This window comes from Rhinolophus sinicus, chromosome 16, assembly GCF_057876585.1.
Source record: "Rhinolophus sinicus isolate RSI-liver-muscle chromosome 16, RSI-T2T, whole genome shotgun sequence".
In the NCBI taxonomy this organism is placed as follows: Eukaryota; Metazoa; Chordata; class Mammalia; order Chiroptera; family Rhinolophidae; genus Rhinolophus; species Rhinolophus sinicus.
The window spans coordinates 102,303,013-102,329,841 of NC_142516.1; the positions used below are offsets into that span (position 1 = coordinate 102,303,013).

The 26,829-nt window shown below is 33.0% G+C and overlaps 1 protein-coding gene across 8 annotated transcripts in view; it reads right to left on the reverse strand.

The window, feature by feature from the left end:
* ZC3H13 (zinc finger CCCH-type containing 13) overlaps nt 1-26,829 on the reverse strand; it is a 95,053-nt gene that overhangs the window by 46,326 nt on the left and 21,898 nt on the right. For all 8 annotated transcript variants that reach the window (XM_074329987.2, XM_074329985.2, XM_019753548.3 and 5 more), the window contains exons 5-8: nt 18,472-18,580; nt 7,522-7,661; nt 6,755-6,915; nt 1,629-1,826 (exon numbers count right to left, since the gene is read on the reverse strand). In XM_074329987.2, the coding sequence (XP_074186088.2) occupies nt 1,629-1,826; nt 6,755-6,915; nt 7,522-7,661; nt 18,472-18,580 (608 nt within the window). The remainder of the gene's footprint in view (nt 1-1,628; nt 1,827-6,754; nt 6,916-7,521; nt 7,662-18,471; nt 18,581-26,829) is intronic.

Sequence of the window (26,829 nt, forward strand, 5' to 3'; positions counted from 1 at the left end):
TCTGCATCTATTGATATGACCATATGATTTTTTTTTATTTTGTTTATATGGTGTCCCAATGGCATTTCTGTAGAAATATAAACATTCATTCTAAAATTTATATGGAATTTCAAGGGATCTCAAATAGCCAAAATAATTTTGAAAAGAATGAACGAAGGGAAAGGACTCTCACCTTTCCTGATTTCAAATTGTATTACAAAGCCTCAGTAATCAAAACAGTGTGGTACTAGCATAAAGACAAACAGACCAAATAAGAAAAATAGGGAGCCTAGAAATAAATCCTTGCATATATGGTCAAATGATCTTCAATAAGGGTGCCATCTAAGACCACTCAATGGAGAAAGTCTTTTCAAAAAATAGTGCTGGAAAAACTAGTTATTTAAATGCAAAAAAATGAAGCTGGAGCCAAATCTTACACTACAAAAACAAAATCAATTCAAAAGGGATTTAGGACCTAAATGTAATCTCTAAAACTATAAAACACCTACAAGAAAATATAGGTGAAAATCTTCGTGACACTGGAGTTGTCAATGAGTTCTTGGATATAATACCAAAGGCTCAGGGAGCAAAAACAAAAACAGAAAACTGGGACTCCAACTAACTTAAAAACTTTTGTGCACCAAAGGACACTATCAACAGAGTAAAAAGACAACCTATGAAAAGGGAGAAAATATTTGCAAATCACGTATCTGATAAGGTGTTAATATCTAGAATATATAATAGATTCCTACACTCAACAACAAAAGTGAAATAATTAAAAAATGGGAAAAAGCCTTAAATAGACTTTATGCTAAAGATAATACACAAATGGCCAACAAGCATATGGAAAGATGCTCAACATCACTAATCACCAATGCCATGTAAACCAAAATGAGCTATCACCTCATACCCATTAGAACAGGTACTATCCAAGACACAGAAAACAACTACCAAATGATCCAGCAATTCCACTTGAGTGCACGAATATATCCAAAAGAACTGAAAGAAGGGTCCTGAAAAGATATTTGCACACCCATGTTCATAATAGCACTATTCACAATAGCCAAGAGGTGGAAGCAACTCATATGTCCATCAATAGATAAATGGATAAACAAAATGTGGTATATCATTCAGCTTTAAAAAGGAAGGCAATTCTGTCACACGCTACAACATGGATAAATTGTGAACACATTATGTTAAGGGAAATAAGCCAGTCACAAAAAGGAAAAATAATTCCATTTATATGAGGTTACCTAAAATAGAGTCATAGGAAAAAAAAGTAGAATGGTAATTTCTAGAGGCTGGGGAACTTGGAGAGGGAAAAGGACTGCTTTATTGAGTATAGAGGTTCAGATTTATAAAATGGAAAAGTTCTGGCGATCTGTTTCATGACAGTGTGAACAGACTTAACACAACTGTACACTTAAAAATGGTTAAGAATGGAAATTTTGTTTTTTTTAATCACAATAAAAAATTTTATGTTAATTATTTATTCAATTATCCATAATTCAGTATGGGAATCATTGAATATACATACATACACAGTTTAAAAACATTAAAAACTCCATTACAGTAATGCCTAAAAGCTTCTGAAAAGTATTTTAGATTCTACAAAAGTAAGATTGTTAAAAACATATAATCCTACTTACCTGGGCTTTTCTCTTTTTTCTCTTTGTCTTTCGAAATCTCGTCCTCTGTCCTTTCCATCTCTTGGTTTTTCTTCTATCCTGTCTTTTACTTTATACTTTTCTTTGTATTTTTTCCCCAGAGCAATATCTTCCTGTATTGGAGGGGGTGGACTAGGAGTGCGAGGTCCTTTCTTTTTACTTTGGTTGCTTTTTGAATTCCTGAAGGTAACACAAAGCTATAATTAGAGGTCCAACTACTTCTGGATGGTCGATCAAATGGCTATTTTAAAAATTTTAACAAACCACATTTTAAAAATGGTAGCATTCCTTTCAATAACATGACTTTCATTGTTTTGTATACTAGTAATCAATATCTAGGAAAAAAAAATGAGCAAAGACATAATTTACTTGCTACTTATTTCATTAACACCACTTACTAAATAATATTAAAAGGTAGGTTTCTAAGACAGAGATGAAGTAGGAAGAGACTCTTTCAGGAAAAGGAAATAACAAAATGAAACAATTGCATGAACTCATTTTTGTTTTCTTAGCTTATACAGAAAAGTAGATAAAAGTATAAAAATCACGTATAATTCTATTACTCAAGGTTAGCTATTATTAACACCTTTGATATATGTTCAGAGTTTTTCCATGTTTCTTTCCCCCTTCCACCTTTCCTTCCCATCACACACAATCCTATGTTTTGCAAATATTTTTTTTTGGTAAATGTTTTTTGTACTAAATATAGTATGGGTATCTTTCTATAACAAAACATAGATTTAGTAATTATCATAGATTGTACAGAATTTCCTTGTATAGATATGCTATATATAATATCGTCAAACAAATAAGTTTTAGGTGGCTTCCATGTTTTTATCACTACAAAGAACACACAATTACATCATCAATACATGAAATTCTGGGCACTGTGAGTAAACATTCATTTAAATCTTTGAGACTTGTTCAAGAAATCTTTCCCAACTCTTAGATCACAAAGACAGTCCTTTAAAATTTTTAACTTTTTCTAGCAGTCAGTAAGCTACTTCAATGTGAAGGCTAAAGTCTTTTACTCAATGACTTCTATTTTATTCCATCAATTCTCCATATGACCGAAGTCTCTCTGGTTTGCTTTATTATAATTAATGCATCTCCTGGAACTATCCTCCATGTCTTATTTTTGTTATTTCCATCTCTCCTTTTGCGTTCCAATTTCCTAAATATGTCTTCCAATTCAGTAATTTTTCTTTCAAGCAACACTCATTCTACTAATTCTAAATTTGGCAATCTCATTATTCTGCTATTTTCAGTTTAACAATTGTTTTTCTTCCAAAATATCTTTGCTCACAGATGGCTTATATTTTTATCATCAGCTGCTCTCATCATGTCAATGCAATATCCTCTCAAATTATACTAAAAATATGAATTATTTAAATTTGTTTCTGTTTTCTGCAACACTGAGTGTTCAGTCTGGTACTGAGTTTTTAAGTAGCCCTTTCTTTTCATATATTGAGTAAGTTATCACTAGCTACTCATTTCACTCTCTATTGATTTTTATAAATGAAGACCTGAGCCTAAATCCTACCTTGAGTTCTCTAAGCACAAGATTCCTTAGTTATAAAAAGGTAACAGATAGTATCTTCCTCAAATTGCTGATAATATTTAAAAGATAATAGTACAAAAGCAACTAACTTATGGTACCATTCAGAAAATTTAGTTCTCTCAGTCTTTTATTCCTATTTCTGATTATCATATAACTATCTAGCAAGTGAGAAATTATTAAATTATGAACAAATCTATTTTTCATCTTTGTCTTCTGCCAAGAACTGTATCACACCTCACTGCATATTTATAAGATGACTCAAATATTTTATGTATCTCACAGATAAGTGATAAGTGTATGTATTTCTAAATATTTTTCCACTTAAATGATAAAAACTAATCAATAGTTACAATCTATATCACAAATCATTTAAAAAACCACTTTGAAGATACACAGATGAATTCTTGATACAAATTGTATTTTCACATCACTTTTATCCTGGGCACAATGTTGAACCATGAGTCTGGACTCTTCTGAAATCAGTTCCGGCCAAATGACCAAGTTCACGCCAAAAGAATGTGAATGGAAGTGATGTACATCACTTATACAGGCCTAACTAATAAAACTCTCATACGTCAGTCAGTTGTAAATTATACAACTAAGTAAATGTAATATTCCAATTAATATTTTTCTTTGTACATTCCATTTTTTTGTGTGTCCTCAAAACCCTAAGAAAGCAGAGCCATGATCTGAAGGAGCCTAGGTTGCAGAATCTCCATGTATAGGAGAGCAACCTGTTAATCAGCAACACCAATTTTGACTTCACTTCAGTGAGAAATAAACTTCTGTGTATTAAATTCACATTTTGGGATTAAACTATTATAACAACCAGGATTTTCCAAATACACTCACTAAAGTACACAATTTCTTCACATTACAATAAAAAATACAGGTGATTGGAAAACACAATTATGTTACAGATATAGGGTTTTTGAGTGTCTTCCAACTGAGTGGGGTCAAAATTGGTTTTGTGCCTTCTGAAGTCAATAAGCTCTTTCAACATTTTTTAAGTCAATCAATTATTCTTTAATGGCACATAGCCCACTTTCTATTTGTAGCATAGAGCTCAATTATCTACTTCTACCATTTTTAGATTTTTTTCCTCTCTCTCCCCAAAACTACTTCTTTTGAACAGCTTTTGACGTACTCTATTCACCTTTGTACAAAGAGCTATATATAGAAAACTTTACTTAATAAAAACTAACAAATAATGTAGATGGTCAGAACAGATAATACATTTGCTGATTCTAAGCCACACTTTTATCTCACATATCAGCATAAAACTTACTATCAGGCTGTATCTCACAATGAATGCCAAAGAAAACTGCCAGCTCGTAGGGACAAGTTTGAGTTTTGTCTGTAAGTATCTCTGCCTCCTCAATGTGATAATCATGTAAGACCAAGGAGTTTTTTTGCCTGTCACCTCAGTTGACTTTCTGGCATTGGTTATAACACTCCATTGAACTTTAAGCTGAAATTCTAATCCTGAGTTGTTGCTTATCATGTCTTCAAACAGTTTATAGTATGATCCAGAAATGAAACTAAAAGTTGATCCAACACACTCTAGGTAATGTAAACTGCATAGCTAAAGAAATGCTGTACTCAATTCAATATTTTCTTTCTAACTTTCATGTACTGTTTTACAGGTCCTTCTGCTTCTATCATTAAATTAATGGTGCATCTTAAAGTCAACAACATCGTACAATACAGGAAATATCATAGTTAAATCAATGTACTTATTCATTTAAAATATTCATCAAAAGATGAGTTACTATATAATAAAGCAGAAAGAGAAGACTATGTGAGATAGGATCAAACTAACCCCTCATCTAGTTATCAAAACTTTCTATGAAAAGATTAAATTTCAAAGATTTTATAAATCGAAATGAAAAGAAAATTTTAAAAGGGTATTTCTGGTATGCTGTTTTGGGAGGAAGTGAATGGAATTGAGGAAAAAATCATTAATTGGTTAGCCAAGTGGAAATAGAGCAATTGGAGGTGAATTCCACCACTTTTAGTTCAACTTCTTCCATATCTCTTGCAATATTTACTCAATCCCAGGAGCAAAGGAGAGGACCAAGTCAACTTTACAGATATCTTATTAAAATGCAAATCTCTACGTAAAGTAGGTGCTGTGGGGAGATAGAACAATGAACCATCAAGATCCCAATCTTCAAGGAGCTTAAATTTAATAGAGGTTTTAAAACATGTATGTCACAGCTAATATATAATGAAAACAGCAATTAACATTAAGGGGGGTATAAATAAAATCTGATACATACACAACGGGAACAAAAATTATGTTCAGTAGGAAGAAAAGGGGAAACAACAGAAAAGATAGAATTTGAGCTAGACATTGAAGGACTCAAGGTGGAAGAGTGCAGGAGGAAGACTGGACAAAAATATGGGAAGACTGAAAGATCAAAGTATGAATCTCATTCTAAAAAATCTGAATTTCACTCAAGAAAAGAAAACCACTGAGTTTTTCAATGGCATAATAAATTAACTGGAATTGTTCTCTTAAGATTTCTTACATCTGTAAAATAAATGGGTTGGGGTATCTGCATGAAAATGTTTACTATGTGTGGGGAGTGGACACTAGATAAAGTCAATATAGTTAGTAAAACAATATAACAATCATCTAGGCAAAAAGTAACTAGCGTCTGAAATAGGATTAAAGCCTCTAGGAACTAGAAGGAGTCAAATAGGAGTTTCATTATGGGTTCAGATAAACAGGGTTTGCCAACTGGTCAAAAGTTGGGAAGAGGTTTTCATTTTGCTTTTTTCTTAAAATTTGTGTATATACTTAAAATTTAAATAGTACAGAGTGAAATTAAATAAAAAGTGTCTCCTGCCTTACTCTCAGTCCTTCAAAGTAATAATATTTAATCATTTCTATTTTCACTTCAACTGGCTACTACAATAATTCTAAATAATGTATTATTAGTGCTATGTATATACTATAAAGAATTTAATCTCTTGATCATGTACACAAGGAGACAAGAATTAAGTTTATTGTGTATAACTTTTAATAGCTAAAAATTAGAAACAACTTAAATGCTCAACAATGGAAAAGTAGACAAATATATAGCATAAATACTAAAAAGAACTAATTCTACATATATCAATATAAATGAATGTAAAAAAATGTCACCCGAAAAAAGTAAATTGCACTAGGACAGTTATATTTGTATTAACATTAAATAAATGATGAAAATTATGTATTGCAAATAATACATATTATGAAAGTATAAAGATACATGCACCAGTATAAAAACCAAATTCAAAAGGGAAAAACAGGAAATGTATCAGTTCTGTTTCATTTCTCAAAAAATAAAAGCTCTAAAGCATATGTTGATGTGACACACTTTTGTTTTATTCTAATTTCCTTTTAAATTGAAATATTTCATACTTTTTTTTAGGAAAAAAAAAAGCTTACATTAAATACTGAATGTATTAAAAGTACTGTTCCGTAATCTACTAAGCAATTCTTCTATCACTTCAGCAAAAGCTAGTTCTTTCTGGTACTATTTATCACCCTACTGACCTCTGCTGGTCCAACAAGGGAGAGGATATCGCAGTTGTCTTCCTGTCCTTCTTGCTAGTTGAAGATGACAATTTAGGGCTTGATTTTCGCTTTGGAGATTTGCTAGACTTTCTCAGAGAAGGTGATGGAGACAATTTTGATCTAATCACTTCTGGTGAAACCTTTCAAAAGAATTCAGTAGGTCAATTCAGAAACTCCTCCAATTGTGGTTGTTTTAATCAGGCAACAAAGCATGTGAGCATGTTTTTAAATCATACCAAACTTCAGATGAAATATTAACTGTTATAACAGCCATGTATTAACATTAGTCTGACTTCTGAACCTGTGCTTTTAACCAATATGCTAGCTAACTGCTCTAAATAACACTAATACCAATAAAAACGAACTAAAGTCATGAAATTTCAAAATCTCAAAAATTCACAAATTATATTCAAATAAATTATCTCTCTCTCCGCTTTAGAAAAACAAGTATTCTAGAAATAGTAGGGCCCTAAAAACAGACATATGTAGATTCAAATCTCAGTTTACATTAGCTGGTGACTCTAGGCAACAGACCCCCCGTTTTGTTGACCTGTTCAATAGGAAAAATATTTCCCATTTATCTAGTAACGTGAAGATTAAACGATTAACACATATGAAGTGATTGATATATAGCAAGTTCACCAGTGTATCAATATCCTAATAAAATTCAGATGTAGCAAGCAGCTAGTGAGTTCTCTGATCAATATCCATGTTGATATTAATTAACATATATTTCAATAGCCTACCTCCTTTTTAATAATAATTTCTTCTCTCTTCTCCATGTTTTCTTGTTCCAGCTTCAGTAATTCCCTCTGTATCTTCTGACGCTTCATTTCCAATGACAACTCATGCACATAATCATAATTAATATCTCCATTGTCAGAATCTTTAAAATAAAAATTTCATTACTTGTCAGAAACTGTCACATTTATCTGTACCAAAAACTAGAGAATTTATTCAGCTAATTTTTATATAAATTAAAACGGTAGTCTTTTGTTAGACTAACATAACTTCTAAAAGATGAAAGAAACACATACTGTTTTTATAAAGGATTAAAATCAATATGGCTGATTTATTTATGAAAAGCTAAACATTTTTAAGGTTCCTGGGTTTTCTAGGAGTGATTTGGGGTTGTCGGGTGTTGGGTTTTTAGTTAGGAGATGGAATTTAAAAAAAAATAAAATTGTAACACTCAGCAATAAATTCTAAGCATTAAAAATACCAAAGCCTTCAATATTATATGATAAATATAAATAATATGAATCATTACCTCCTTGATTTTCTTAAACATTCATTAATATTAAATAAAGGTTATCTTAGGTGAGCAACATTGCTTCCATAGTTTTGTTTTTATTAGTGATACAACTGGTTTGTATCTAAATATAAAGTTAAGCAATTTTAATACTAATTAATATGTGCATGAGCTAATTTTTGAAGGATCTGTAACATTTTCATCACAAGTGATTTGTACTAGTCTCTTAAATTAGAACTGTTCCTCTCTCAGTGAATCTGATACCATGTCTCTCATCTTTTCCAATGAAAAGAAAGAGAAAGTTGGTTAAGGGGAAGAAAAAAAAGAATGGTGTGCAGAACTATTGCATTATAACACACAGAAGTTTTCAGTGGCTACTGGCACTATCACCCAATCTGTCACCCTCATTTGCTGTAAAATGCCAAGAAGCCTGGAAGGTGGGAGTTTCGCTGACTTCTATCCTAACACATGACCATGTTGGGCTTGACCTATTATAAACAGAGGTGCCTTCTCAAACTATACTTTTAGCATTTAAGATCACTATTTCTTAACCTGAAGTAAAAAAATAAAACGAAGGACTAAAAAACAACAAAGATAAGTAGTTCTATTTGCTTAAAGCACAAGAAAATGGACATCATCATGTATAGGTAAAATACATTAGAATGTCAACTATCCATTGATGCTTGGGGACTGAGAGGAGATATACACACATATATATATATATATATATATATATATATATATATATATATATATATATATATATATATGTATGTATCTCCACATACACATATGTATATATATTTCTTATGTGTGTGACTAAACTTGATTACTCGTCTTATATTGGAATATGACAATTTCTCAGAACATATATAAAATAGACTAAGTCACACTTTTCAATCAGAAAGCAATTATTAAAGGGCATATAGTTTACTAAATAAAATAGAGATATTGAATTTAACTAAATGAATAATAGCTACCTCTAGTTACTACTTTACACCCCATTAAGACATGTTACATTAATAAATAACAGGGCTCAAAGATATGGTTTGACTGTGTCCTTAAATTATTAACAAATGGATGAAATTCCATAACCAAATACTAAGGGTAAAACAAAGACTAATTGAGAAGAAAGATTTACAATATTGTTAAAGGTATTATCATTAATGCTCTGCCCATCAAAAAACTGCTACCTGGAAATATCACTAATACAGAATATATATATATAAGGAATGAGAAAATGGCTTTCAGGTTTCAATCCCTGACTACACGAAGGGGGTAGGGCTGTGAAGTTAAAATATATGTTAAAGTCCATGTACGACAGTTAATATATTTTGCTTGAAGGAAAAGCTTTCAAGTATTTACTCAGAAACTACTTATTCTTATTTTATGCCTATCTATTATAATCAATAAAAAGATGTTCTCCTAATCTATAAGAGATAGGCAACAAAGTAGGCATACTGCAAGCAAGCCTCCCGACCAAAAACAAAAAATCAGAAAGTCAAAACATAGGATGGAACTCAAAAATAAGACACTGAAACCATTTAATAAATTTTAAAAAGTCTCTCATATATCTTACAGCTTGAGGTTATCATTACAATTGCCTTATAAAAACTCATTCACATAGATGATTCTAAGTCATCAGAAAATTAAATATAATTAGAATGGAAAATTCAAGAAGGCAAAGATTTTTAAGACTGTAATAAAACCACATGCAACACATAAAAAAAGTTGACATCCTTTATATGTAAAAAATTCTTACCAATAAAAAGAATGGACAAAGGAAATAAAGAGGCAATCAAAAAAGAAATGCAAATGATATATAAATATGACATTTTCATGTATTAAAGAACCATTTTTTCTGGCATGCTATTTAGCAATTCATTTATTTTTTCCATCTCCATTTTATTTCTTCAGATTGATAGCAAATCATAAGCAGTACAAACAACTTCCCTATTTTAGGCATTGTGGTTTATATTTTATTTTTCAATTACATTTGACATACATACAATATTATATCAGTTTCAGGAGTACAACATAGTGATTAGACATTTACATAACTTACTAAGTGATCACCCCAATAAATCTAGTACCCATCCATCTGACAGCATAGTTATTACAATATAATTGACTATGTATCTTATGCTAAACTTTACATCCTAATGACTATTTTGTAACTACCAATTTGTATTTCTTAATCCCTTCTCATTCACCCATACTTCCGGTCCCCTTTCTATCCTGAAACTATTATAATGTTCTCGTTATAGTCTTTGTTTCAAGTCGATTTTGTCTATTGTAAGTATTGCTACCTCAGCTTTTTTTGTTCATTTCCATTTTCATGAAATATCTTTTTCCATCCCTTACTTTCAGTATATGTGTTTTTCGACCTGACATGAGTCTCTTGCAGGCAGCATTATGTAAGGGTCTTATTTTCTTATCCACTCAGCCACTGTATATCTTCTGATTGGAGCATTTAGTCCACGTCATCTAATGTAATTGTTGATAGATACGAAGTTATTGCCATTTTAGTATCCACATTTTTTATCTTTTTTCTTCTTTCTTAAAGAAGTCCCTTTAACATTTCTTGTATTACTGGTTTGGTGGTATTGTATTACTTGTTTAGCTTTTTCTTATCTGGGAAGCTCTGCTGAGTAATCTTGCTTGAGGGTACTTGTTTTTCATCACAGAGTATTTTGTGCCAATCCCTTCTGGCCTGCAAAATTTCTGTTGAGAAATTAGCTGACAGTCCTATGGGAGCCCTCTTGTAGGTAACTGACTGCTTTTCTCTTGCTGCTTTTAAGATTCTCTGTCTTTAACCTCTGACATTTTAAGTATGATGTGTCTTGGTGTGGGCCTCTTTGGGTTCATCTTGATTGGACTCTCTGCGATTCCTGGACTTATATGTCTTATTTCCTTCACCAGGTTACAGAAGTTTTCCGTCATTATTTCCTCAAATAGGTTTTCAATTCCTTACTCCATCTCTTCTTCTTCTCGTACCTCTGATACAAATGTTGGTACACTTGATGTTGTCCCAGAAGCCCCTTAAACTGTCATTTTTTTGGGGGGTTCTCTTTTCTTTTCCCTGTTCTAATTCAGTGTTTTCTGCTACTTTATCTTCCAAATTGCTGATACTCTACTTCATCTAATCTACTGTTGATTCCCTCTAATGTATTACTTCAGCTACTGAAGTCTTCATTTCTGACTGGTTCTTTTTTATGTTTTCTATCTCCATTTTTATGTTTCCTATGTCTTTTTTGAAGTTCTTCCTGAGATTATTGAGCATCCTTATAACTAGTGTTTAAAATTCTGCATCTGGTAGATTGCTTGTCTCCATTTTGTTTAGTCCTTTTTCTGGAGCTTTGTTCTTTAATTTGGGACATGTTTCTTTGCATCCCCATTTTTGCTGCCTCCTGGTATTTGTTTCTATGTATTTGGTAGGGCTGCTATATCTCCTTGTTTTAGTACAGCGGCGTTATGTAGTAGGTATCCTGTGGGGCCCAGTGGCGCGGTCTCCCTGGTCATGAACTGGGTGCTCCTGGTTTGTCCCTTGTGTGGGTGTGCCCTCTCATTGTAGTTTAGCCTTGGTTGTTGTTTGCATATCAACAGGAGGGACTAACCCTCAGGCTGATCGGTTGTGAGGACTGGCCATGACTATAGTGCAGGAGCTGTCGTGCAGGGAATGACCCTACAGCGCAAGATTTGCTTTAGCAGGGCTCTGGTACCTGCCCAGTCTTCTCTTTAGGTGAGTTGTTTGTGGAGGTGGTTTGGTGGTGCTCTGTTGTGGTCTGAAGCTGGCTAGCAGGTGTGTTCGTTCTGGAACTTCCTAGGAGAGGCTCTATCACAACCCAAGGTCAGCCACTGCCTGTTCATTCCCCAAGGCCACTTGGCACAAGTTACAAAGTAATCTGTAGATGGTTGCCACATGTGCTGTGCTTGGAGGTGCCTTAGAGGTTAAGCTGCAAAGTGAGGCAGGGTGTCATTAGTGCCAGACTTGGGGCTGCTTAGCCAGAGGTACAGGACATGCTGAGGCCAGATGCTACTTATTTGGGTTTTGTGAACCTTTGAGAGATTTTAGGAAATCCACAGCACAAGCCAAGAGAGGTCGTCTGTATAGAAAATCCACTGGAAGCAGCTTGGGTGGGTCTGCAGGTTGAGTGGGGCATAGTCTCAGAGAATCACCAGGGTAGGGCAAATGGTGTTAGCTAGATTAGTGGAGACTCAGATATGGCAGCCGCCTGTGTCTGCATGCTTGGTGAGGGGAGGGTTCAACAAAGGAACAATGGTTTCTGCCAGCACTTCTGTCTGGGAAAAAGCTGCCCTTCCAGTCCTTGCCCTGAAGCGAGACAATTCAGTTCTTCCCCATATGTTCCTGACACCTTTCGAGCCGCTGACCTCAGCACTACAGTTCAGGGCTAGTAAGTCTTTTAGTAAGTAAGTCTGTGCGTGGGACCTTTAAGAGGAATGCCTGGGACTCCAGCTGCCCTCCATCTCACCTAGCCACAGTTTCCACCAGTTTTCACAGCCGAAGTTGTGGGGACTTCTCTTCATGGCACTGGAACCCTGGGCTGGGGAGCCTGGAGTAGGGCTGGCTCCTCAGGGGCGACATCCACAATCAAGATAGCCCTCCTGATTTTTAACCTCCATACATGGGTGTGGTACCAGCCCATTCTGCATCTCTGCCCCTGCTACCAGTCTTGATATGGCTTCTGTTATGTCTTTACATACAGGACTTCTGTTCAGCTAAACTTCAGGTGATTCTCACTGGTGATTATTCTGTAGTTAGTTGTAATTCTGATGTGGTCTTGAGAGGAGAAAAGCACAGCATTTAGCTACTCCATCTTATTAACTGGAAGCTTTAAAGAGCCATTTCCCCCCCCTAATTGTAATATTAGGTATTAGGCAAAGGTACGTATAAAAGGTACGTTCATTCTCTAGTGTAGCAATGTAAATGTGGCAATATGGGTGAAAGTCTTAAAGAACATTCATACCCTTTAATACAACAATTTTACTTCTAGTAATCTACTGCATGCAAATAATCATACATACATAAAGTATATGTATAAGGATTAAAGACTATATATATATGAGTACTTTCATCTTTAATGTATACATTCTCATTATTAAAGTCTTAAACAATTCTTAAGTACACAGAGTACAATATGAAATTCCCCTTATGCTCTTCTCACTACCACCCTTTCTCCAGGGATAACACTGTTAATAGTTTAGAGTTATAAGCACCCTATAGAAAGATCTTTCCATGTTACAGAGATTACCCACCTTCATTATAACACCTGCAAGGAATTTCATAAGAACCTATCATAATTTATTTAACCAGTTTCTTTCTGACAAACAATACAGGTATTTTGATGTTATAAAACAATACTTCAGTGAACATTTTGATATTTACCTTGGTTCACAAATGCAAGTGTTTCTTTAGGACAGATTTCTCAAACTAGATTTAATGGATCGAGGATAAGTATAATTTTTATTTTTAATATGCCAAATTGTACTCCCAAACATCTTTAAAAATAAATTACCACTTGATAACATTAGTATTTTTCATTTCTGCTATTCTGATGGGTTAAAATGCCATCTCTTTATTTCCTTTGCCATTTTACTGTAGTAAGCCTGACCAATTATTGGCCATTTCTCTTTCCTCTAAAATTATATATCCAATTTTTGAGGTTTTTGGACCATTTTTCAATTATCTTTTCCTTATATATCTGTGGAAGCTCATTACATGTTTTCATAGTGTTTTTATTATATGTTTACACATGTTACCTGTCATGTATTTTCTTATAGTGTTCTATTTTTAATTTGTGTTTAGTTATACGGAAAATTTTAATCTTTGTATAATCAAATCTTTTATGGCTTCTGAGTTTTATGCCTTACGTTACCAGGATGCATGCACCTCCAAGATTACCAAAATATGTTCATACGCTTTCTCTGTTACTGCAATGATACTTTTGCTTTTTATTTTACTGCATTCGTCTTACGGTAAACAAATAAAAGAAGTTTAAGAAACCAGATAAAAAACACAGACTTGGGGGTGGGAGGCTAGAAATATAGGAAGCAATCAAATAATGAAAAGTTTTATAGGTACAGTAAGAATTTGTATTTGATCCTGAAGGCAATGGGAAGTCAAGAGAATTTTAAACGGGAATAAAATGAACCAATTTATTCTTTTAAAAGCTCACTTTACAAAGTAGGTTGTACAATGATCAATAAATGTCCATTTATTCATTAGTCATTAGGGACATACGCACTAAAACCACAATAAGATACCATTACATACCTCCAGAATGGCTCAGATGAAAAAGGCAAAAATCAACATATGGGTAATGACAACTATTTTTGATTTGATGTTATCTACTAAAGGTGAACATCTGCCCCAACAATCCTACTCCCAGGCAAAACTCAAAAGAAATGGGTACGTGATTACCAAAAGATATAATTACGAATAGAAATAGCCCCAAACTGAAAATTACTCAAATGTTTGTCAATAGTAGAACGGATAAATTACTGTATATTCATATAGTGAAACACTGTAAAGCAATAAGAATTAATGAACTATAAGTGTGTGCAATAAACGATATCGTTTAATATCACATACTACAAGCAAAAGAAATTAAACACAAAAAGAATACATGCTGTAGATTCCATTTATATGGAGCTCAAAAACAGACAAAACTAACTAATGGTGGTAGAAATCAGGATAGTAGATACTTTTTGGAGGTAGGGGTTTGGGAGGTTGTAATTAGAAAGCAACACAAGGTGGCTTATGGGATACTAGTAATTTTCTATTTACTGATTTGGGTGCTGGTTAAAGAAACCTGTTTGTAAAAATTCAATGAGTTGCATACATGATTTATGTAGTTTTATGAATGCATATTATTATATTTTACTAAAAACATAATTTTTAAAGATAATTCTGGCCTTCAAGTGGACAATGAATTAGGAGACGACTAACCTCAAGGCATGAGGTTAGGTTAGGAGGTTAGTTTGGTAATAAACAAATTATCTCAAGAACTAGAATATTAGTAGTAATTTAGAGAAATATATGGTTTTGAAAGACATTCAGTAGGTAGAAATGTCAGAACTCTACAAAGTCTGGATTGAGGGGAAGGAGTATCAGCAACAACTCTGAGGCTTTTGGGAACCTAGTAGGAAAGTGGTGTGCGCAAGATATAACACTCAGATGGAGAAAACGAGTTGGAAGATGCCTCAGTTGAGAGCTCCACATATTGGGGTCATTAAAACATAGATATTAATGATGCCCTAGGAGCATGACTTTATCTGGAAGGAAAAGTTAAAAATGAGAAAAGAAGGCTTGGCAAAGGGAAAACAACCAAAAGTCTTAGATGCCACTTCTAGAGACAAGTGGTTCTCAGAATGGTCTGAGGACTCCTCGGGGCCCATGAGAAAATTTTAGGAGACCCAGGAGATAAAAAAATATTTTTATAATACTATATTTGCCTAATTAACTCACTCTCTCATGGGTTTTTCCAGAAGTCATGTGGTATGTGATACAGTTAACAGACTGAATGCAGGGCAGATATGAAAATCTAGATGTCTTCTATTAAGCAAGACATTAAAAAGATCTGTAAAAACTTGTAAAACACTCACCTCTCACAATTTTTATTTTTGTTTTGTAAAGCGTAGTTATTTTCCACAAAAGTGTATGTTAGGTTTATTATTGTCAGTGTTAAGTGAATTAATAAATAATTTAAAAATTTCAGATTCAGTTTCTAATATGGTGATTATTGAAACATAATCCTCAAAGACAAAAGCTCTCTGGGGTCCTTTAAAAGAGTGAGAAATGCCCTAAGCCCAAAAGGTTTTGAGATATACTACTGTGTTTCCCTGAAAATAAGACCTAGTCAGACAATCAGCTCTAATGTGTCTTTTGGAGCAAAAATTAATACAAGACCCAGTATGTTATGTTATATTATGTTGTTCTGGTATGGTATGGTATGGTATGGTTTATTATATCTGGTCTTATATTATAGTAAAATAAGACCAGGTCTTATATTATAGTAAAATAAGACCAGGTCTTATATTAATTTTTGCTCCAAAAGACGCATTAAAGTTGATTGTCTAGCTAGGTCTTATTTTTGGGGAAACACAATAGTACAGACCAATTTCTTATATGTATAGTTAACACTGCTATTCAGATTAAAAATGCAGAAGGTAAATCTATGAAACCAATTCAGTGTAACTATCTGGGGATAGAGGTAACTATCTAACTCCATGCTTCAATATTCTTTCAAACAAATACTTTTAAACCATGGAGCTACACTGATCAAAACCTGTGAGTTTTAATCAACAGAAAACATAAATAGCCATGTGAATATTTTGTAAGAAAAACCACTATGTAAGACATTTACTCACCTTTTAAAAGAATTTCATATATGAAAGGTTCTTGTAGTACAAACCACTTTAGTTTTTTTAAGATGCTAGTCTAGCGTAAAGCCTTGGCAATCAACAGTTAAGGGATAGAATACAAGGAGTTTTTATATTAGACCAAAGGGCTTGAACAGGAAGACAGAAAACCAGAAGAGTGATAGATGGAAGCTAAAGGGAAAAGTATTTCAAGAAGAGAGACTCTCAGATGTATCATATGCTGTAGAAAGGTTACAGAAGAGAGAGACAAGAATGTCTCCATTTATTTAGCAAAGAGAGGGTTATCAGGGACCTTGAAGAGCAGTTTTAGTGAAAACTGAGTAAGTATGAGGTGAAAAAGAAGAGACAGTAAAGTACAGAACTCTTTTAAGAACTTACTTGTAAAGTGGGGACAAGCAAGGTGATAGCTAAAAGTAACATAGGGAGAAAAATGTATCACGATGGATTTTAAAGATATAAAAGAGAATGTATAATAAATGAACAAGACTGCAAAGGTGGGAGGAAATCAGACGCAGAATATAGGGGAATATAACTTTAAACAGCAGGAGGGAGGCCTCTTACACAGATTGAAAAGAAAATTAAAAAGTTTAGGTGTGAATAAAAAACTAGTTTGTAGGTGTAGTGGCCAGAAGTTGAGGGAGTTTGTCGATGAAGAGTTCTATCATCTCTGTATAGTAAATAGCAAGCAGGACAAATGAAGAGATTGGAGATTTAAGGACACGTTTTGAAAAAGTTACTATGAAGATAAGGAGAAAACTGACTTAGGCTTTTCTGAACCTTTTAAATGTTCAACAGTAAGCATGCATTATTGTAATGGGAATAGAGAAATTTTTATTTTTAAAGACAGGAAGTATCCAATACATTTCACAGTGTTTTTTATTAAAAAATAATTAAAATGAAAAGAATGTTGGGTGTGTTAAGAGTTAATCCCTTACTATTTAGGAAAAGTTAGCTATCCAATCTTAAAAAGTCAAGGTTTATAATATTTTATTTATATTAACTAATTAATCAATTACAGTGCACTATCACAGCTGCCTGTACTGCTATTTTGTAAGAGGTATTAGACTGGCTTATGAGATGTACTAACCACAGGGAAGTTTCCTATTTGTTCTTAGAAGCAACTCTCCAACAGACAACACTGTCCAAAGATGGAATGCATTCCCTTAAAAAGTACTGATGTTCAAATTACTGGAGAGGCATTTAGGGGACGATTCAAGTATTGGTCTATAAGTTTCAGAGACTGTTCTTAAATATATTAGTAAATATTTTAGGCTTGTAGACAGCTCTTGGATGTCACAGTAATCAACTTATCTGTGGTAGCTCAAAAGCAGCCATAGAAAATATGTAACCAAGTGTGCATGGCTGTGTTCCAATAAAACTTTATTTGCCAAAGCAGGTGGCTGAGTCACAGGCTATAATTTTATAATCCTTAATTTCAGTTTTCAGCTTACTGCTGAAAGTTGCTTAAATTCTTTAACTCTTTAGTTTAGTCATATATAGAGTAGCAAAGCTATTGAATTAATTAGGCAATTATATAAATTATATTAAAACACCCAGCAAACCCAACACATTCAACAAATGTGAATTCCCTTTCTCTATATTTGGTAGTGTGAAGCTATAGTGCTCACCTTCAAGAAGGGCACAGAGGTGGAGAACAGAGAACGTTCATTATGTAGAAAATAAATACTTATTTGTTAAGATAGTGACTCAAAGATGATTTTGCTAATTTTTCATAAACAAATTCCAGGTCTCAATTATCATCTGATTTGGATTTCTTCTGAAAGATGAAAGTCAACAATTTCTTGGAAATAATTTTCCCAAGTCCTTAAAATTTTAAATATTACTTATTTTCTGTCCTCGTTCTGCTTTCATATGCCATTTTCTGTCTTATAACTCAATAAGGGAGAAAACAAGTCAATAAGATGACTAAACCAGTAGGGAGATCACAGCTGAAAAAATGTTTTGAAACCCACAAAAAGTCTGCAAAATGAATAATCAATAAATTGACCATATAAATAAAGATTTTTTTTTTGAAACTCACCATCTCTATTAGTTTCCCATTCTACATTTTCTTCTTCACTCTCTGGAGTTCTCTCCTTAGTGATTTTTATGTCTTCCTTTTCCCTATGTCTCCCTCTTGAAGATTCTTTCTAAAAAATATATACATACATGCAAATTATTTTTAAAAATTATGCGGTAATTATTGTAATGCAAAATATTTCTAACTTTATTCATCTGTGTTTCATTAAAGAATCAGTTTTGCAGATAATCACTTATCCACTAAGTAGAGGAAGTGACAAGTTGTAGTGTGGCACCACAGTGAAAAGACCAACCTATATCTATTTTATTAAAGAACAGCAATGTGGTAAATGTAAGTAGTTACTAAGATTTTAAAATATATGATACAAATCTAACATTTAAAAAAAAACTTTTAATAGTGTAATATGTAATAAGTTTCTACATGAAAATCACAGGGGAAAAGAGTTTAAAATAGATAAAATACAAAAGGATATGTAAGTGACTATATTAAAAAATTACTAAAAAAGGGCTACACAGTCACAGTAGACTCTCAAACAACTGCTGATCTAAGACTTATCACACACTAAAGTAATAACATTTTGTACTAGATAAATACAAACTCAATAATTTTACAAATGCCTTCAAAAAAGAGACTTTCCCTACTTTGATGAAACCAAAAATGGTAGCTAAGATAGTTAGCAATTGTTGCTTGTATTACACCTAAAAAACAGGTTTTACACATCATTCCAGGTGTAACAGCAGCCTATATACAAAACAGGGCAGTAGTAATTCAGCTTATAACATTTAATTAACTATCTTACTAAATAACAAAAAGACTCCAAACCACATTTTACTAAGTGGTAAGAAAATAAAGTAACCAGTGTCATATAATTGTTATCTTCCCACCACAGTGTCTCACTTTCATTAACACTCTAAATTCTGACTATGAAAGATACTAACATACAAGGACAGTAAGTGCTAAGAGTTCTTTATGGGCATTACCAGACATAAAATTTGGCTGCTAAAACACAAATTAATTTCTCTTTCAAGTGTTCCTTTAAAAAAAAAAAAGTACATAATTGCCTTTAAAGTTTAAGATATGAAGTCATGTTCCAAGTAGTAATTGCTAAATGACATATATGATTGCTGATAAGACAACAGAGGCGGACATGAACCATTAAAAGATTAGACAAAGGTAGAACCAGACATGAAAAAAAATGGTAAAAGATCAAAAAAAGAAATAGCTCCTATTAATATGTTAAGACAAAAGGAAAAGAAGGAACACAGTCTATTTTTATTTTTAAAGTATATCCTATTGGAATACCAATGAAGAACTATTCTATATCCCATGCAACTTTTGAATGTTCTACGGATTAAACCCACTATAAATATGTTAGTGTGTACTTTATCAAAAAATTTTATAGGACATTATCTCCAAATTATTCAATATATTGTTCTTTGTCTACTTAAAGTATCATGTAATATCCCGCTACAAATTTAGTTGAAAAGGGTTTGTTAGCAGTAATGTTTGTACTACAAAATAAAACACGCTGCAAATTTGTAACAATATTTTAAATAGATTTAGAACCAGAAATGTAATAATCTCAAAAAATTTTGTTAATTTATGTAAATATTTCCTATTTACTCTATATATTGAAATTATGTAATTTTTGACTTGACTATTATTTTTCAATATGACTGATACTATCCCCAAACCACAAATACCTTCTATTAGTAACTACTAAAGACTGAATGCAGGCTTCAATATGTGGTGGAATTTCAAGTTAGGAGATGTGCATTTTTATAATACTTTGCCACTATCCCACCTCAAATCATAACATAGGAAATTATTTTGATAACACTTAGTAAGATGGCTCAGGTCAGTTAAAAAACGTTGTATTTCCTCATTTCTCCACAACAGTATGTAACTTGTTTAGGCATGTTATTGTTGAAGTAATTTCCCCCTTTCTCTTATCATATGCAAATAAACAGGGTCTGGTATTACTTGTCCCATGTAGTATGGCCTGGTCTGTTCTTTCACCTTCCTGTATTTCCTGAACAGAATGGCTTATCATCTTACTTCTCTTAAATGCGAATGTTAATTAGAAGTACAACGATTTACTTTACTATGTGTTCTACATTAGTTATCCTAGGACATGTACATGTTGAAATATTTGTTAAAGAACCAAAATGTTATAGCCAGTACTCTTGGGAAGAAGGTATTTTAAGAATTCTGAATTTCTTCAGATTTCTAAATATATTAAGTAACACTGCCAGTAGGTTCTGGACCAACAACCTGTGATCAAGCATACTAGTATTTTTGCAGCAAAACATGAATTCATCAATTGGGTAAAGACTATCATTAGCATTATGTCCAGTAAGATCCGGTTTTGCTGCCAAGTAAGTCTATGCCTAACTGAGGAAAAATGTATGGTTTTAAAAGTGTTTACATTTCAGAAATACAATGATTGTTGAGTTTTACTTTAAAATTACTTTCATTTTATTTTTACTTTATATCACATTTATACTCGTATTTATTTCTTAAAGACTGTGTGTATGGGCAGACTATATTCATTATGAATTTTATTTTTAGATAATGAGGCATTACCAAGAATTTGATCTAAAAATAAGTGTTGAAGCCAAGAGTTGAAAACCAATATAATAACTGGATTAGCACCTACAATAATAAAATGTTAGGGGTCTTTGTAATTAATATAATCCAACCTCCTACCCAATGTAGAAACCTTTTTGTTAAATACTGTATAGTTATAGAAGTCCTTTGTTAGAAGAATTTTAGGGGAAATTTTTTCTCCCCAAGTCTCCACTGATTGCTTTTCACTGCTACACCCCTTTACCCCATTGTCAGAGAGCTCTAATTAGAAAATTCTTTCTTACACTGATCACAATTTTCTTACCCCTCTCCAGAATTTCTACTGATTGGAACTACAGTCTGACCTCTAGAATTGTGCAAAACAAACCTAACACTTCTTCCACATGATAGCCCTTTAGATGTTTGAACGCTGTTACGAAACATCTTCAGTATCTTCGTATACCAGGCTAAGATACCCCACAACGATCAATCATTAACATTTTATGATTTTCACACCCTTCATCACTCTGTCATCTTCTCTGGACATACTATTTTGCCGGTGTGCTGCAATAAAACATGGTAACTAAAATTAATCTAGTCTTGCCAGAGAAGCCAGAGTATATAATTCTACATCCCCTGGTGTAGAATTGAAATTACATATGTATTAATGAAGTCTGGCTTGGTTTTTGAAGGAAGCAGTTTTGGTGGAGTTTAAACAAACTATAATCTTATAAACTATAAATTCAAACAACAATCTCACATAAAACGAAGTCTAGAAAATAGGGTAAACTTCAGGGCTGGGTGATTTAGTAACAAACTGGAATCATAAGAGACCAAATTTTATTGGTTTTCTTTTTTTCCTTTCTCAAAGCTCTATTCCTAATGTTGACTTCACATTAAGGGATACTTCTTTTACCACAATAACAAGCAATCTAGGATCCCCCAGTGTGCCTCTTTCCTATCACAAAATAAGAATTCTTTCCTTCAGTCTGAGTAAGCCAACCTGGCCACATCTCAATCAATACTTTAATTAGGCCTGGTTCTTGAATCAGCTGAATTGGCAAGGAGAATGGGATTATTATGACTAGATTACAGTAATCGGGGCCCAGCTGTTAATCTGGGGTCACGTCTCAAAACCACAATGCAGCTACAAAAGGAAAAGGTAATGGAATGGATTCTGGGGAGTTCAAAATAATTTACACTACACCTTTGATACTACATTTCAACTCTTCAAAGTACAATGCCACATTTTTGACAACTGCACAGGTCATACCAAAACAGACTTTCCAATCTAGCAAACATTTTTTGTTCACCTTTACATTTCAGAAGAATCTAAGGTCATTTTCCATTCTCCTGATGTACATTCTTTTACACATTCTCTAATCAGTGAAGGTCTCTTGATAGTCACCACTCTCGTTTTATTTTAAATCTCTATTATATATCCTCATTCTTAAAAAATCATTTTGCTAGGTACATAAATATGGGTTGTCAGATTTATCTCAGCTCTTTGAAAATATTATTCCACTGTCTTTTGGCTTCAATTGTCATTCTATTGCTCCTTTGTAGGAGGATTTGCCTTTTTTCCCCCTCCGGGTGTTTCTAATATTTTCTCTGTCCTTCTGATGTTTTGCAGTTTCAATATAATGTTCTACTTGGTATGTATTATGCTTTCTGTATCTGTAGATTTATGTCTCATCAATTATGGAAAATTCTCAGCCACTATTTCTTTCAATATTCCCTTTCCTATATTCTAATTTTCCTGGGATTCCAAGCAGATGGACATTAGATTTTCTATTTCCCCCACATTTTTGAACCTCTTCAATATTTTCTGTAACCCTGTCGTCATGTGCAGCATTATAGATAAATTCTTCAGCTCCATCTTCCAATTCATCAATTCTCTCTTCACAGATTGGCTGAAGGCTTAAGTATTGTCTGACCACCTGTAGTACTTGTAAAAGTCTCAAGGTCACCACCAGCTTTCGTATTTGCTGCTCAATCCTTGGTTTCAATTCTGTTTTTGTTTCTTGGTTTCTGCTGCTCTTTTGTGTTCTTGAGAAAGCAGCAATGCATTAAAAATGTGTTTGCTATCTCTTATCCAGGATCTAGTTTTATTCTAATGGGAGGATCCTTAGAGTATATAGCCCAAAACGATGGTGAAAGGGGAAATTAAAACTAAAACCTCTATAGAAATCATATCAAACTTTGCCTATTGTTTACAGTATAGCTAACTGGTTCCCCTTGGACTATCTACAACTACTGTCAGTCTACAACACTCTATGCTATATTGGTACAATTGATATTTTGTGACTAAAAACAAGTCTATGTTTATCCCTAGGAGGATATTATGCATTAGATTGCGACAGAAAAGATGAGAAGGGAAAAAAATCTACTTAAACTACGTCTTCAATTTATCCTATATAATCTCAACTCTTAAAATAGATTTTCTTATTTTTCCAAAATTACTTGACGAAACTTCCTTTGAGATTAATAGATAAAAATTATCTCAGAACATTTAGTCAAAGAATGACTCAATTATTTATATACGAACAAAGTTCTCCAATATTACTATATTCATTTTAAAACATCTTTATAAATTTGTCCATTACTAGCCTAAAGCTGTTATCATTCATAATAATAATTCTCTATTCTAATAAAGAATATAATATCAAGTTTTTAAACACTTAATGTTTTACAGAAAAGGTATTTTTCTTCACTGTCTTTATTTTTAAAAAAATGATTCCAAATCATATTGCTCTAAAAATATGTTTAGTTTCACAGAACATGAACATTATCAGAGAATTTGTGAATTTTCTTTCAGCAGTACTAGAATTCAATCTTTTTTCAATTATACTTGACATTGAATGTATTAGTTTCAGGTGTACAGCACAGTGCTTAGACATCTATATAATTTAAGAAGTGATCCCCCTTTAAGTCTAGAACCCACCTGGCACCATACGTAGTTATTACAATGTTACTGACTATCATTCCTATGCTGTACTTTACATCCCCATCACTATTTTGTAACCGCCAATTTGTACTTCTTAATTAATCCTTACAGCTTTTCAACCAGCCCTCCAACCCCCCTTTCATCTGGCCACCATCAGTTAGTTCTCTATATCGAGGAGTCTACTTGTTTTCTTTCTTCGGTTATTTTGTTTTTAGATTCCACGCATAGTGAAATCATATGGTATTTGTCTTTCTCGGTCTGACTTATTTCACGTAGCATAATAACCTCAAGGTGCATCCATGTTTTTGCAGATGGTAAGATTTCATGCCTTTTTATGGCCAAGTAATTACATTGTATACATCTTTATCCAGTCGTCTATTGATGGACATTTAGGATGCTTCTGTATCTTGGCTACTAGAAATAATGAGGCAGTGAACACAGATGCATGTATTTTTCCAAATTAGTGTTTTGGATTTCTTCAGATAGATCCTCAGAAGTGAAAATCCTGGGTCAAAAGAGAGTTCTATTTTTAAGTTTTTGAGAAATTTTCATACTGTTTTCAACAGTGGCTACACCAATTTGCATTCCCACAACAGTGCACGGAGGGTTCCCTTTTCTCCACATCTTGGCCAACATTTGTTTGATTTCTTAATGATAGCCATTCTGACAGTTGTAAGGTGGTATCTCACTGTGGTTTTAATTTGCATTTTTCTGATGATTAATGATGTTGAACATCTTTTCATGTTTATTGGCCATCTGTATGACCTCTATGGAGAAATGTCTATTCCGGTCCTCTGACCATTTTTCAATTGGACTGTGGTTTTTTTGGTGTTAAGTTGTATGAGTTCGTCATAGATTTTGAATATTAATCCCTTATCGGATGTATCATTGGCAAGTATCTCTTTTCCCACTTGGTAAGTTTTCATTTTGTTGATGGTCTTCAAAACCTTTTAGTAAGATGTAGTCCCATTTGTTTATTTTTTCTTTCATTTACCATGCCTAGGGAGATATAGCCAAAAAAACATTACTAAGAACAATGTAAAAGAGTTTACTGCCTATGTTTCCTTCCAGGAGTTTTATGGTTTTGAGTCTTAAATTTAAGTCTTTTATCCTTTTTGAGTTTATTCTTGTATATAAGAGGTCTAGTTTAATTTTTTTGCATGTATCAGTCCAGTTTTCCCAACACCATTTATTGAAGAGACTGTCTTTACCACAAATGTATATTCTTTCCTCCTTTGCAATTGATTAAATGACCACATAGGCTTGGGTTTATTTCTGGGCTATTTTGTTCCATTGACCCATGTCTGTTTTAATGCTGGTACCATGCCTTTTTAGTTTTTATGGCACTGTAGAGTAGTTTGCTATCAGGTAGCATAATACCTCCAACTTTGTTCCTTCTCAAGATTGCTGTGGCTATTCCAGATCTTTTGTGGTTCCATATAAATTTTAAAATTATTTGTTCTAGATCTGTGAAAAATGTCATTGGTATTTTGCTAGGGGTTTCATTAACTCTATAGATTGTTTTCAATAGTATGAACATTTTAATGATGTTAATTCTTCCTATTCATGAGCACGGTATATGCTTTCATTTATTTGTATTATCTTCAATTTATTTCTTCAGTGCTTTATAATTTTCTGAGTACAGGTCTTTTACCTCCTACATTAAATCTATTTCTAGGTATTTTTTTATGCAATTGTAAATGGGATTAATTTCTTATTCTGACAGTTCATTGGTGTATAAAAATGCAACTGATTTCTGAATATTAATTTTGTATCCTGCTACCTTACTGAATTCATTTATCAGTTCAAATAGTTTTTGTGGTGGAATCTTTAGGGTTCTTTCTATATAATGTCATCTGCAAATAATGACAATTTTACTTTTTCCATTCCAATTTGGACGCCTTTCTTTTTCTTGTCTGACTGCTGTAGCTTGGACTTTCAATGCTATGTTGAATAAAAGTGGCGAAAGAGGACATCCTTGTCTTGTCACTGATCTTAAGGAAAATGCTTTTAGCTTTTCACTGTTGAGTTTGATGTCAGTTGTAGGTTAGTTAAAAATGGCCTTTGTTATGTTGAGGTATATTCCCTCTATTCCCACTTTACTGAGAGTTTTTTATCATAAATGGATGCTGTATTTTGTCAAATGCTTTTTCTACAATGACATGATTATATTTCTGTTTTACATTTTGTTTATGTGGTATGTCACATTGTTTTGCAGATATTGAACCAACCTTATATACCAGGAATAAACCCTACTTGATCATGGTGTATGATCTTTTTGCAGTATTGCTGAATTCAGTTCGCTAATATTTTGTTGAGATTTTTGCATCTATGTCCTTCAGGGATATCGACCCATAGTTTTCTTTTTTCGTAATGTCTTTGTTTGGTTTTTGGTATCAGGGTAATGTTGGCCCTGTAAAATGAGCTTGGGGGCCTTCCGTCCTCTTTAATTTTTTTGAATATCTGGAGGACAGGTTTTAGTTCTTTGAGTGTTTAGTAAAATTCATCTATGATGCCATCTATTTCAGGATGTTGTTATTGGTCTATTCAGGTTTTGTTTCTTCTTGGTTCAGTCTTGGAAGATTGCATGTTTCTAGGAATTTATTTCTTCCAGATTGCCCAATTTGTTGGCATATAATTGTTTATAGTATTTTCTTAAAATCCTTTGTATTTCTGTGGTGTCAGTTGTTGATTCTCCTCTTACATTCTGATTTTTACTTGGGTCCTCTCTCTTTTTTCTGTGCTGAGTCTGGTTAAAGGTTTATCAATCCTGTTTATCTTTTCAAAAAACCAGCTCTTGGTTTTATTCATCTTTTGCATTATTTTTTAGACTTTATATCATT